Source organism: Microcebus murinus, chromosome 5 (assembly GCF_040939455.1).
Source record: "Microcebus murinus isolate Inina chromosome 5, M.murinus_Inina_mat1.0, whole genome shotgun sequence".
In the NCBI taxonomy this organism is placed as follows: domain Eukaryota; kingdom Metazoa; phylum Chordata; class Mammalia; order Primates; family Cheirogaleidae; genus Microcebus; species Microcebus murinus.
Window position 1 is genome coordinate 34,255,163 of NC_134108.1, and position 14,541 is coordinate 34,269,703.

At 35.8% G+C, this 14,541-nt stretch overlaps 1 protein-coding gene across 1 annotated transcript in view; it reads right to left on the bottom strand.

The window, feature by feature from the left end:
• Positions 1-14,541, bottom strand: part of RSPO3 (R-spondin 3) — a 77,419-nt gene that overhangs the window by 41,570 nt on the left and 21,308 nt on the right. Inside the window, exons 2-3 of the mRNA XM_012777482.2 lie at positions 5,950-6,141; positions 4,173-4,319 (exon numbers count right to left, since the gene is read on the bottom strand). Coding sequence (XP_012632936.1) covers positions 4,173-4,319; positions 5,950-6,141 — 339 coding nt within the window. The remainder of the gene's footprint in view (positions 1-4,172; positions 4,320-5,949; positions 6,142-14,541) is intronic.

The following is a 14,541-nucleotide window of genomic DNA, read 5'->3' on the forward strand; positions in this document are numbered from 1 at the left end:
TTTGTTTCCTTCTTCTGGATGTGTTAGTCCCTTCTTTTCAATTACAGAGTTCTCTGGTCTTATAACAGATTTTTGCACTTCTAATGAAAAGTAACATCTGAAAGGTGCTATTCTTATATTTATGTCCATAAAACTTAACATAGAATGGAAACAGCTTGCAACAGTAGCTCTTTCAGATGATATAAGAATCTCTTTCCACAAAAATGAGTTTCCAGTAGTCTTTCTTGCTGCTTTTCGATTTAATGAACCCTTATTTTAGAGCAGCATATTTTCATCACAACCTCAAGAAAGATACACTAAATGTTTTGGAAATTTAAATCCATTTGTCACCCATTTTTCACAGACTTTTTCAGTCACTTTCAAGTACCTGAATGCAACACAGAGTTAAATGGTAGCAACTGGATAAGTGAATTTCAGTATCTGTGAAATTAAATGAGCTTTATCGAACCACTTTCAAAATAGTTTTCATGCTCAGTTATATTAGACCCTTATAATTTTGGTTAAAGAATAGAGCAACTAAGTCACTTGATAATACTATAATCTCTTCCCAGTTATATACTTTATTTCCCAGCATCCCATGCTGATATTAACCATTAAAAAGTATTGGAATTTTAGCACATACAAATAAAAACACTTTCAAGAAAGCAAATCAGAAAGGACAAAGTTTGTGATCTGTCACTTTGTTCGGTATTTATTTAATGCCAGAATTAAGAGGGCTAAATTAGAAAAAATTATCTTATGTGGAAATGACCAGAACTTTGGTGCTCTTTCATAATAGCAAAAGGCTAGGCGAATGTATACTTAGACTTCAGAAAAATAGATTTTAAAAATTACAGCATAGGCAATGATTAGTCTAGAGTTAGAGGATAAATTGTTCTAAAAATGAAATTCCAAGGACAATCTTAGATAATTCCACTGGAGGCGAGAAAATATTCAAAACTATTGAGTTTAGGTCACAAAAAACTCCAGTGAGACCAGATAGTTGAAAAGCCATGAGAGGCAGTGAATTGTTCTTAGAGAAATACTCTAGAATGAACATAAAATGTTAACATTCAGATAATATTTCCAGAAAAAATGGAAACTTTGGAAAAAATGGTAAAGATAACATATAGGATGTATTCAGGTCATTTAATGAACGATGTAGAACTGGGGCACTACTTGGTTAAGAGGTGGTTAAGAGGTAGATAAGAAAAAACAGAACTACTCAACTTCTGTGTTCTTTCTATCATCTGTATTAAGAAAAATCTTAACACCGGAATTTTTTAGCTATTCACTAAAGAAGCATATGTCTCAGAAAGGGTAATAAGTGCCCTGTCCCTGGGAATGGTCATGCTGTAGTTGATCATCAGGCTGAGATGTTTTAAAAAGGATTCCTGGCCGGGCGCGGTGGCTCACGCCTGTAATCCTAGCACTATGGGAGGCCGAGGCGGGCGGATTGCTCAAGGTCAGGAGTTCAAAACCAGCCTGAGCAAGACCCCATCTCTACCATAAAAATAGAAAGAAATTAATTGGCCAACTAATATATATAATATAAAATCAGCCGGGCATGGTGGCTCGTGCCTGTAGTCCCAGCTACTCGGGAGGCTGAGGCAGGAGGATTGCTTGAGCCCAGGAGTCTGAGGTTGCTGTGAGCGAGGCTGACGCCACGGCACTCACTCTAGCCTGGGCAAGAAAGCGAGACTCTGTCTCAAAAAAAAAAAAAAAAAAAAAAAAAAAAGGATTCCTGAATTGGGAGCAAAGTTGAATTGGATGTCCTACCAGTACTGACCTTTCAACATCATTACTCTTTTGCTTTAATTGCCGGTGACTGACTACATAGAGCACATAGCAAGGGCACGTCCCTTGCTGATCCTGTTTGGAGTGTGCCATACTCCCTCTGTTACTACTTGAACAAGTTTGCTCATCCAGAGAGAAACAACAAAGATGACAGTGCAGAAAAGGAGCAAATTTCTCTAGCACAAAGTGGAAAGAATATGTTCTCTTACAAAATGGGGTTCAGTGGATGTTTCTGTTTAATTTGACCTGCAAACCAAGGGGAGTCATCATGTTGTGATGTAAATCTTTTACTCCAGCTCTATATCAGGGTAGCATATGTTTATGATCCTTCCTCTTAGTATAAAATGTAGTTAGTAAAGAGAAAGACACATTCTTTAACCTGTTGGGTGAGCACTGGGGAACTAAAGTCAAGCTACTGATTACAACACTGACAGTAACTTACAATGTTCCTTTGGGGCTCATCATTTCAGCTCTCTGGATCCTAGTTTTCATATTTGTTAAGGGAATGGGCTTTAACATCCCTCTGTGACAAGGAAGCAAGTCATCATTTTCTCCAAAATTCTGAGACAAGCCTATAAGCATGGCAAGTATAGTGCCTGTAGGCCAGGCATCACATGATGAGAGACATCACTTAAGGAGCAAGCAGTAAGAGCTGGCCCTGAACAAAAGTTGTTGATTTGCACTACCACTGTGTCCTAGGTCATATGTATCTGTTAAATGAGCCAGATTCAGTAAACGGCCTTTAGATTGCCCACCCCTATTCTAAAAAATATAAATTGCCAGTAAGCTTTAAAGGCTAATCCAATGGTGCCAAGTATGAAATGCTCTCCCACAGAAAAGCACTGATAAATTCAAGCTAAATAGCTTCCCAAAGACTGAATGCTACACCTTCAACAACTAAAAATATCTAAATATATGTCCTTTTACCTCTATAGAGAAATCCTACAAACTTTCTGCAACTCATCCTGAATTTCTATCCTTGACTAGCCCACAGAAGCGTTTCCTATTTTTCCCACTGTTTGGAACTTATTACCTCTAATCATCAGCCCTCAGGACCTATAAAGAGAGGAACTTCAAGTGCTTTCTCATGTACCTTTTACCCTATTCCTAAGTTGTTTTTTTCTGTGTTTTTATTACTAGTGAAGAAAAAATTTAACCAAAATGAGCCATGAACTGTTTCAGGATTGTTGTTTTCCAGATGCTTCTGAAAATATCTTAAATATCATCTATTTATTTCATCCTATCAAAAATTTTGTTTAGAAATAAAACTTCTGCGGTAAACCTGAAGTGGTTAAACCACCACTTTAGAGTTATTACTCCAGCACTTTAGATTCTAATGGATCTGTACTGTGGGGACCCCAGGGGAGTCCTGGAGACTATCTTGTACTGAATCAGGAGGGCATTTGTGTGCATATGCCAACATCGCTGCAGCATCAAAGGTTCTTGTAGTTCTTGCCCAGGGGAGTTTGGGATTTTGAAAGCTGTTTTCCCATTTGGCTTAGCATCTGCTTCCCAAGTGTTCATCACACTCGTAGCTGTAGTAGCTGCACAACATTTAAAAGAGGGAAAATATGGCCTGACAGTGATCTGTTATTTAGACAAACAACTTGTCTGAGGGACCTCCCCCTGCCCCAGGAAACTCAGCCTGCAATTAATCAGACCCTGGGACTGTCTCAGTCTGTCAGTTTGAGTAAATCCACAATCCTCTCTTTCTTATTTCTGAATACCTGTGGAAGCAGAACATTTCAGAAAAGCAGTGTGAGAGAAAAAAGTGAGATTTTTAACTATAACAATACCAGTTGTCTAAGTCTTCGATCCGTCAATTGAGCATTAATGGGTTGTATCAAAAGAATATATTTTCCCCCTTTGGAAAATAATTTGGGGCACTGGTTGAGATTAGACCTAGGTTTTTTATGAAACTCTTGCCCTAATGTGAAAATTTAGTTTAAGACACTATATATATATATATATATATATGTATATATATATGAAATATACACACACACACATGCACATACACATATATAAACATACACACATATATACATATATAGTGTATATATCACATATATACATATATAATATCTATACTCTACTGTAAGATTTCATTAAATAATAATACAAAATGAATCTATAATGATCAGAATTGAAAAAATTATCAACAGTCCCTAAGAAATAATGGAGAACCCACTGGGTGTCAAATTGTACTGTGGTACATGATGGGTATGGCTATGGGAATACCCTTAAGATTGTATCTTTGTAAAGTAGGATGGAGAGAGCCTCTAAAAGACAGTCCTTCAGGTTCTTTTGAAATAGGTCTCTGAGAAGCATCTCTATGGAGACTGACATTATCATCTGAGGTTTAATCCATTGAAATTATTAGAAGTTCTCCTTACCAATACTGACACACTCCATGGTATGGTTGTTGGCTTCCAACCCTTCTGGGCAATTGTCAAGGCACTTTCCAAGGTGTAAATAAAATCCATTTTTACACTTTGTGCAGAAATTTTTGTTGAAACAGGTATCACAGTCAGCTTTGCATTCTGAAGGAGAAAAGAGATATGAAAAGAGATATGAAATATGATTTATTATCTTCTGTTACCTACCAGTTTTGCATGCGCCTAACACAGGCACATGCAACTTTTGTGTCAAACAAACACAGAGGGTTCAAAATTATTTTGTCAAACTGAATTGATTCCTTCACAGTCATTTAGTTGATGTACATTGGTTAATGATTTCAGAATCATTGTATGATTGCGTTATAGAAATTTTTGGCAATATACATGCAGCCAACAATGTTTGTAAGACCAACTATCTATTTATATTAAATAATAGTGAAAATGTTTCATCAGAACTTCAATATAATATACTGGAACATTGCCTTTGTGCTGTGCTTGAGGGCTATTCACTCATTCAACAACTATTTGATTGTCCACTATATGCCAGGCATTAGTCTAGGTATTGGTTGATAGCAGCTCACAAGAGAAATAAGACCCAGAAATAAGACCCAGACTTCACAAAGTTTACATTCTAGGAGGGGAGACACAATAAACGACAATAATAGTTGACCCTTAGATGGTGAATTACTGTAAGCCAGGAGTGCTACAAGTGTTTTACAATAAATTACAATATTAAATCATTTAAACTTTACAGTTCAATGAGATAGCTACTGTTATGATTTCCATTTTACAGATAAGGAAACTGAGGCTCAAAATGGTTATGTAACTAGTCCAAAGCTACAGAGCACACTGGTTTTTGAAACCAGGCAGTCTGGTTTGACAATGATAAGTGCTCTGGAAAATAAAACAAAGCAAAACTAAAAGACAGCAAAAGGTGGGTGAAAATAACAATAGGAAAAGGTGGGAAAAAGAGATGGAGAACGACTAATATGGGAAACAGGCTAATTATTTTGGATACAATGGTCATGGAGTGCCTCTCTGAGAAGATGACATATGAGCAAAATCTTCAATGAAATGAGGGAGCCGATCTTGCAAAGGTGTGGGCAAAAAGCGTTCCAAACTGCTGGAATAGCCAGGGTAGAACAATAATTGCAAGGCTTGAGGTAGGAAGATCTTGTAAGAGGGCCAGTGAGGGTGGTGCAAAATGGTTGAGGGGGAGTCTTAGGAGGTAAGTGTGGAGAGACTAGGCAGAGCTACATGTGATATTTGTATAGAGGAGTGATATTTCCTAATTTACAGTTTTAAAAGGTCACTTGGTCTGCAGTCTGGAGAGTATACTTTCAGGGTTTGGATGAGAGTGCTTCCAACATTTATTTCCAATTGATAAATAAATGTTTCAGTTCCTATACTAGAATCCTTGAAGCCAAAATGAATCTCCAGGTTATTAAATAGCTGGATTTTGTGATGGTAACAGGAACTAGGATGGAGTTGAGGATTAAAGTAATCCACTATAAATTCAATGAGTAATGGTCATGTTCTCAGTCTTTGCTTTTACAAATTAAAAAAATAAAACAAAACTTAAGTGATTTTTTTTCTAAGTTAGTGGTGAAAATTTTCCTGCCCTAAGTGCTAAGTCCAAATATAGTTTAGCCTAATTATCAGATAAACATTATTATTTACATAATATCAAATATCAAAAATATATGAGAGGCCATATCAACCTGGAGAAGTCCCCAAGGATGAGATAAAAATACAATTTTGTGTAGGCACTTACTTGTACACTTATTTATATCTGGATATCGAGTTCCATAATATCCACTTGGACATGAAGAGAGACACACTCCAATCTGCTTCATGCCAATTCTTTCCAGAACAAAAAATAGTCTGGGCTTACATGACAAACATCCATTGTAATCTGAACACGTTGCACAGCCTCCTTGGCAGCCTTGACTGACGTTAGGATGCACTGGGGAGACAAATGCAGAAAGACACAAACAAAGGTCAAATCAGAGATATAGAAGTTAAATGACATTTTCTGGGCAGGGCATACATTTTCTGTCATTAGCTTTCAATTCGGTAGTAATGAGTAAATGAGGTAAGAGGATTTTTTCTTATCTTTTTGTGATCTTGTATTTCCCTTTAGCACATTTATTGCTGTTGATTTCAAAGTTCTTAAAAGTTGACCTTTTGGAAAGCAAGAATATATTGCCTCAAAGGGTTTATAGAACATATATGTAAAAATATGATATCCTCACTGACTTAGCACCCTGTGAGATCCAGGACTGGTAATTTTGTGCTTATTTACATATTGAAATTAATACACATCAGTTTTGCTTTTCATTTGTATATCAGATGATATAAGCACATGTCTTTCATTTCTTCAGCAAGTAGAACAACATACGCTGGGACTTAACTTGAGTAAGGACACTACATTCTGTAATATCTTTTTCCACCTATGGTCTACTAGAGAACACAATTTTACATTTTGATCCAATGCACATGTATTATGAGACTCTATTAGCTATTCAGCAACACCCTTAATGCTTTCCTGAAATATTTCTTCTCAGAAGAGTTTTATAATTAATAGTTCAAACTGATATAATAGTGAAAGTGTGATATTTATTTTACCAGTATTTCCAAATGGATCATATGTAACTATCTATGGTAATTTATGTACAGTATTTTTATCTTTGGGGAGAGAAGACATAATTTCTGTACTCTCATTTTTCATTTACTCTAATGAAAGGTATGTCAGGTGAGCATGGACCATCTATCTACCTTAAGGATCACTGCTATACATATTCCAAGGTTTCCAAGAGTTACCAATGTGTGAGGTAAGAGTGTTCAGTAACAAGTTTGAGCCAATTTAAATGAACATTTGGGAGACTTATGCTTAACTGAGATCTTTACAACTTTAAAACTTATGACTATTAACTAGTCATCATCACCTATGTGTGAGCTGGTAGAAACTGCTGACTACTGGGGTCACCCACGTAGCTGGTATTTGGGATGATTTCCTCTCTTAATGTATTCTCTATTCAAATATAATGCTAATAGATTTATCATCCTTGCAGGATGCCAGAAGGGAGAAATAATCCTTTCTAATAATAAAAAGGCAACCCAGCATATTTCTGACTTCTTTCGTTGATAGTGGAAAAGATAAACTCCGATGGACCTTGTCATTATTAAAGTCTGTCTTTACAGTGATGTTTGGTTATTACTAAGTTCTTACCACAAAAACAAACCCCTCCAGGATTAGTTAGAAGGAGGATGTGTAAGACCTAATAGCCACAGGGGTGCACGGGTTAGCTACACAGAGGTCATTCGGTTGACCAGCATCCTCTGCCTGTAGGAAACCATCCCTGGATCAGCCACAGGAACCACAAGCAGCTCATTCTCATTCCAAGACGTTTTGTAAATAAACTGAGGAAATGTGTGGGGGAAGGGAAGTCTGCTTTTCCTGTACATGCTCCTCTGTGGGGTGGGGCAGTCCTATAGAGTGGCACAGGAGGTTTAGACATTATAGGGCCTGGGGGACTTGTAAGTGAAAACTGCTTTCCAAGTAACAGGGTCATTTTTCATGCCAGTAACTTAGCATTGGAGACTTACAGAAAATGTGTACATATTTTAAGGTTGGAAACATCCTTAAAAGGAAAAGGGGCAAGAGAGCGCCATGTGTTCAGAATCTATTAGATCCATTTCAAGAAGCAAGAAATGTAGGAAAAAACCTATAAAACTTTTCATAAAGAATTGAAAAATACAGAAAAGAATTGTCTGTGGAATTCCACTTGTCTGGGGAAAAGTAGACCTTAACTTGAAAGAAAATCACTCCAAGCTCAGGGCACTAAGTGACTCTGGGTTTAATGAAGATGGGTCAGATTGGTGCATGCCAATCTACCCCATCTCTGAAATGTGTCTATGGAAAGGAAACACACAATTGTAATTTTACACACCCCGAAATTTTTGTCAATTATGATATAACTTTATATAGATCAGTTATTAACATAGACATGTTTACATATTTAGAGCCTCAAGAACTGGTATTTCTTAAGATAAATTTTGTTTAAAAATTAGGTTTTGATATTTGGAAACTTCTCCAAGAGAGAGCTCTGCATGAGACTCACGATTGGTAACAGTTTCCACTAAAATTATGAGATGTGCCAAAATACCTTGCTCAATTCTCTTCTTTCTCTAAAACTTTTACTGATGAAATTCAACACAGTCAACATTGTACTACAATAGTTCCTTTTTAAATATTTTGGCTTTTTTGACAAAGGTTTTTGAAAAATAGATTTTTTTAGAAAAACCAAGAAAGACCTAGTTCCCATTTACAGGGTACATTTTCTGTTTGTTTTCAAAATTTTAAAAATGCTGACCATCACTAATCATCAGAGAAATGCAAATTAAAACTACAATGAGAAACCATCTTACTCCATTCAGAAGGGCCATTAATAAAAAGTCAGAAAACAATAGATGGTGATGCAGATGTGGTGAAAAGGGAACACTTGTATACTGTTGATGGGAATGTAAACTAGTACAACCTCTATGAAAAACAGTATGGAGATTCCTTAAAGAAAAAAAGTAGATTTACCAGCAATCCCATTATGGAGTATCTACCCAAAGGAAAATAAGTCATTTTATAAAAAAGACACTGGTACCTGAATGTTTATTATAGCATGGTTCACAATTGTAAAGATATGGAAGCAACCTAAGTGTCCAGAAACTGATGAGTGGATAAAGAAAATGTGCTGTGTGTGTATACACACACACACACCCCACGGAGTACCAATTAGCCATAAAAAAGAATGAAATAATGTCTTTTGCACAACTTGGATGGAATTGGAGACCATTATCCTAAATGAAGTATCTCAGGAATGGAACAACAAATATCACATGTTTTCATATATAAGTGGAGCTAATGAAGGATATATATGGTCATAAAGAGCAGTAATGGATATTGGAAACTAAGAAGGAGGGAGGTGGGGGGTGAGGGATAAAAATCTACCCATTGGGTACAATGTACATTATTCTGGTGATAGGTACATGGTACACTGAAAGCCCTGGCTTCAGTATTATACATTATCAATGTAACAAAAACAGTTTTTCTACTTGTTTGTAAACAGTAAATTTTCAATACTGGCAATGGATTTTGAATATTAAATGATGGCAAACTTTTATTTCTTCATGGAGGTTGAGATGCTGGCTGTGGGAAGAAAGAGAAATTGAGACTGTAAAGCTCAGATTCTATGCTTCTAGTTTTTTTCTTTTTATGGTTGAGTAGTGGAGTAACTGCTTTCTTGAATGCTGTATAAAGATCACTCAAATTATTCAGTCAGTATTACACAACTAGATACAAATTTCCCAAACTTCATCTTAAGGCAAGAGCTTTTACTTTTTATATGGAAACCACAGAAAACTTTGGTCTAGATTGACTGTAACAACCCTTTTAGCCATAAAATCTTGTGATTCTAAGACAGGATTTTACTTTCTCATGCTTCTTTCTTTTTTCTCCATTCTAATACTAACTTCACTTCTGAATCACTTTTTTCCAAGCAATAATTCCTGCTATTATTTTATATGAGCAATGGAGATGGTAGTGGTGGAGAGGTAGAGCGGTTTCATAGACTATCTAGCGTTTGAACTTAAGTCTTAAAAAATGTTTTGGAGTTTTTTAGTGGCCTTGTGGGGCAAGAGGAAACACATTTACCCAAATTGAGAAGAAGACTGGCAGAGTTTGATGCAACTGGGTGCGTAAGTAGTGGGAAATGTAGGTATGAGGAGTATCAGGAAGATTGGAAGCATAGGATAGATCTAGATTGTAAAATTCTTTGTGGGATAGGCCAAGGAAATTATTCTGCAGACATGCGAGATTTCAATCCAGTGAGTGATATAATTTCCCTGGCAGCGTGGCAAGCATGGAAACTAGAAGACTAATGTAACGGACAAGGTAAACGGTTGCTAATAACTTACAATATAGCAGAGGTACTATAATGTGGTAAGGAAGGGATGTGTGTTCCAGGATATTTAGGAAGTGGAATCAACCAAATGTGGTGACTACCTAAATGTGGACTGAGCAAGAAAGGATTTGAGAATGTGTGTTTCTAGTTTCAGCCAGTAAGTACAGAGAGGAAGAGCTACCAGGGGAGTAAAAGTCTGAAGTTGGAGGGTGGGGCAAGGTGCATAAAATAAAGTGGACTACAAATATAAATATGGCTTGGAATCATGAATTTTGCAGATTTTATAAAATATCAAGGAAGCGATGCTTAATAGACGGAGCTTACTTAGAAGGGGCTGTTGGAGATGTACATGTGAGTCTCTGGTGGTAGCTGCTTAATTAGAAAAAGCATCTGGAAAGGCCGAGGTGATGAAAATGACAGAAAAAGGAAACATAATCCAAAATAAAGAACATTTAGTAAGAGAAAAAAATGTATTATCAGCAGACTTTTATAATATTTTGAATTTCTATACTACTTTAGCTTTCAAAGAATGTACCTCATAAAAAGGTTTTTATCTTTGGTAATTGTTCTATGATTAAGTAAATAAAGAGAAGCTATCAAAATCATTGATTTTGAAACTCTGAACTAGGACTCAAAGAAATGTTGTAAATTACTGGACGAATAGTGAGTTTAGAGTAACATTTAGAACTTACATCTTAGATATCTTATACCTATCTCTTTCCATATAAATAAACTTTAGATGCGTAACAGGGGACAGATGAGAGAGAGTGGGAAGATGGACAGAATGCATGGGAACTTTAAATTGGGGCCTTTTCATCACAAATGTGTTGTATACACAGTAAAATTAATATGTCTTTCCTTAAAATTAAGAAAGATGTGTCTTTTTTAAACTTGTTTATGACGGTTAAGTGTACTAAGAGGGTATATGCTTGTTCATAACTTAAATCTATTTGCAGTGTCTGAACTGACAATGTCCCCTGAATAAGGACTTCAATTTCTCTAGCTATTAAACAAGCCTTCCTCCTCTGTCTCTCTTATTTGATAACCTTCAACTTGTGACATATAACTGATGTAACAGTTCCTAAGGGACTTGCTATTGTCATGAGTGTTAATTGAACTTTGATAAAACATCCAGAGTTTTAATGGAATCAGAGCATTTGGTAAATATGCAACCTTTGGCTTCTTATTTTCAGTGTTTATAATGCATCAAACCAAATACAGTACTGGAAACTAAATCTGTTTCCATCACAATTTAAGTGCAGGCTTCAAGGATTTGCCTTACTTTAATCTCCTTCTATAAAGCTCAGTTACAAATGTACTAACATCAATTGTAAATTGCTATATGAAAGAAATTCATTATCACATGCTGCCAGTGTTCTCTAATTGTCATTTATTTGAGGTTGAAGAATTTCCAAAAATACAAAATGTAATAATAGACTTTAGATTAATTAAATAAAATAGGTTTGACTGGTATCAAAGATGTGACCAAATACATGAAAGTAACTTATTTATTTTATAATTTAATTAAAAGATTTTATTAATCTATTAATTTAATTAATAGATCCAAATTTGATAAAAGTTATTTTTAACTAAAAAACATGATACAGAATCCCCCTAAAGCATTTTTGTATTCACAGCATTCACTGCTTGCTCTTCTATACGCAGTGGCCATAAGAGACAGTATATAGAGAAGAAACCAAAGAAATTCCATAATCAAAGTTATTTTTACATCTGTTCTTTCCTTCATGCCTTCTCTTCTTACAAGATGTTCATATTGATTGTATGCTTTTTGAGGGAAGGGGTATAGTTGGTTTGATAATTTCTTGATAATTTTCTTGATAACTCTCAGCTTCTACACAGGGTGGCTATTTATTGAATAGATTCTCAATAAATTGTTCTTTATTACTGAATGAATAAAGAAGGCAATAAATATAAAAGATAAGCTATTTATCTGTGTTTTTGAAAATAACAAAGATGTTAAAGCAGTAAATATTTAACATAAAGTATCTATAATAATTGATTTTAAGTGGGCTATGCCTATGAATATTTGGTAAAAGAGTCAAGTTCCAAGTTATATACATTCTGAATGCTTAATTACACAATAAACCATTCGAAATAAAATAATAAAAGCTATCAAAGATTTCATTTACTTCAATAGTCTGTTCAACTAGAAAAAATGTAGCATATTTTTTTCTTGCCTAAGTTAGGACAACACATTTCTACCATATCTTGGGACTTGATTGTTACAGAGTCATATTTATGTTTAGAATAATATTATAGTCAGTGAAAATTAAGAGATGATTTGTAGTTCCTCTGGAATACTTGGCAATGTTCACTTTAAGAAAAATATAATGTTAAAAATTTGAATTACTTGGCAATCTCTTTCAAACTCTGTTGGGTTGATCCAAGAAAATGTTGCAAGTCTATGTTTCTTAGTTGTTCATTAGTTAAAGCTTTCAAAGTAGAACTAACAATGGCTGGGTCTCCACAACCATTCAGGCAATCTGAGAGAGTTAGGTATAGATAGCAAAATATGTACAAAGGTTTTTTTTTTTTTTTTTTTGCCCTACTGAGCCTATTCTTCTGCTGTATGGGCAAAAGCTTTTCTGAATAAATATAATTGCTTATTGGAATATAACACTTTTTTATATTCTCAAACGATGGTATCTGGATGAACAGAGATCTACTCATAGTCCTCCATTATTATTTTTAGTTAATAATTTGTTCTAAGAGGCACATGTTTGTATGTTTGAATATATACACATATAGATCTTGCTATTTTTGAAATACTGTTTATTACTTGATATTTTCATATACCAATGTTTTAGTTAATAAATGAATTAAAATTCACTTATGGTATTTAAATATACATATGTATATGTGCGTTCCATATGTATGTATACATGTATGTATATGCATATATAGACACATTCATGCATGCATGCATGTATGCACACACATCCCTCCACAATTATTCTATTTGGTCTTTTACCAAAGGCATAAGCACAGACATTGATTGAACTCTAACAGCTAGTATAACAGTCTGTTGTACCTTTTGTCCCACTGAATCAACCTCTAATCAGAAAGCTTGTGCTTACACCAATGGGTTCACAGAATTCCTAAGAGTCTCAGAGAGGAATGTATTCACCAGTTGTTGAATACAGCCCAGTTGGTGCTCCACCATTATTATTATGTGGGGAAACATGCTGTTTTTAATGGAAATGGTTTCTTTGAGAACTTGGAAAGTCTTTCTTTTTCTCTTACTGAATAATAATTTCCTGCAGGGAGTCTAATATTTATATTCTATAAATACTTTAAAATAAAACCACAGCAATAGGACAAACCTAACATTAAACAGAAATTAGCTAGACTTTCCACTAAAATCAAGTCAGCTCAATATATTAAGAAAATGGCTAGCAAATGATGGCAGCTGTAGAATTCCTGAAATCTAAGATATGATGAATATTTGGTAGCTAGATGCCAATTTAGTGGCCCAGCGCTATGCTGTGTCTGACCACATGCTACAAAATCAGGACTAGAAATGAAAAATAGATGAAAGTGGGCTACATTCTACATGGCTTCAGTCCCCAACTCCCGGCCTCAGACTGGTACCGGTCTGTGGCCTCATAGGAACCGGGAGCACAGCAGGAGGTGAGTGGCAGGTGAGCCAGCAAAGCTACATCTGTATTGACAGCTTCTCCCCATCCTCGCATTATTGCATAAGCTCCGCCTCCTGTCAAATCAGCGGTGGCATTAGATGCTCATAGGAGCCTGAACCCTACCATAAACTGCGCATGCAAGGGATCTAGGTTGCACGGTTCTTATGAGAATCTAATGCCTGATGATCTGAGGGGGAGCTGAGGCGGTGATGCTAGTGCTGAGGAGCAGCTGCCAATACAGGTTATCATTAGCAGAGAGGTTTGACTGCACAATAAATGTAATACGCTTGAACCATCCCCAAACCTCCTCACTACTGGTTCGTAGAAAAACTGTCTTCCATGAAATCAGTCCCTGGTGCCAAAAAGGTTGGAGACTGCTGGTATTTGGACACAATGTGAAGACTATGAGTAAGGTTTTCAACAAAACTTTCTGAGAGCTCACAATGTGCCCAACACTACATATGATGCCGAAAATGCAGGGTTGAACAAGACATCCAGTTCCTGATGTCATGATATTAATCAGTTAATAAGCAGGTAGACAGAGACTTAAGTGATTAAAGATGGTGATGAAGTGTTGTGGAGGAAATAAACAGGTGGATAAGGCAGAGAATAACTCTGAGGAGATCCTTTAAATACAGTCATCAGGAGAGACCCTTTAAGGTTACTCTTTAGCTGAGACCTGGAGAATGAGGCAGAGTCAGCCATGAAAACCCAAGGAAGAGTATTTTAGGGGAGATGAAGGCCGTGGGG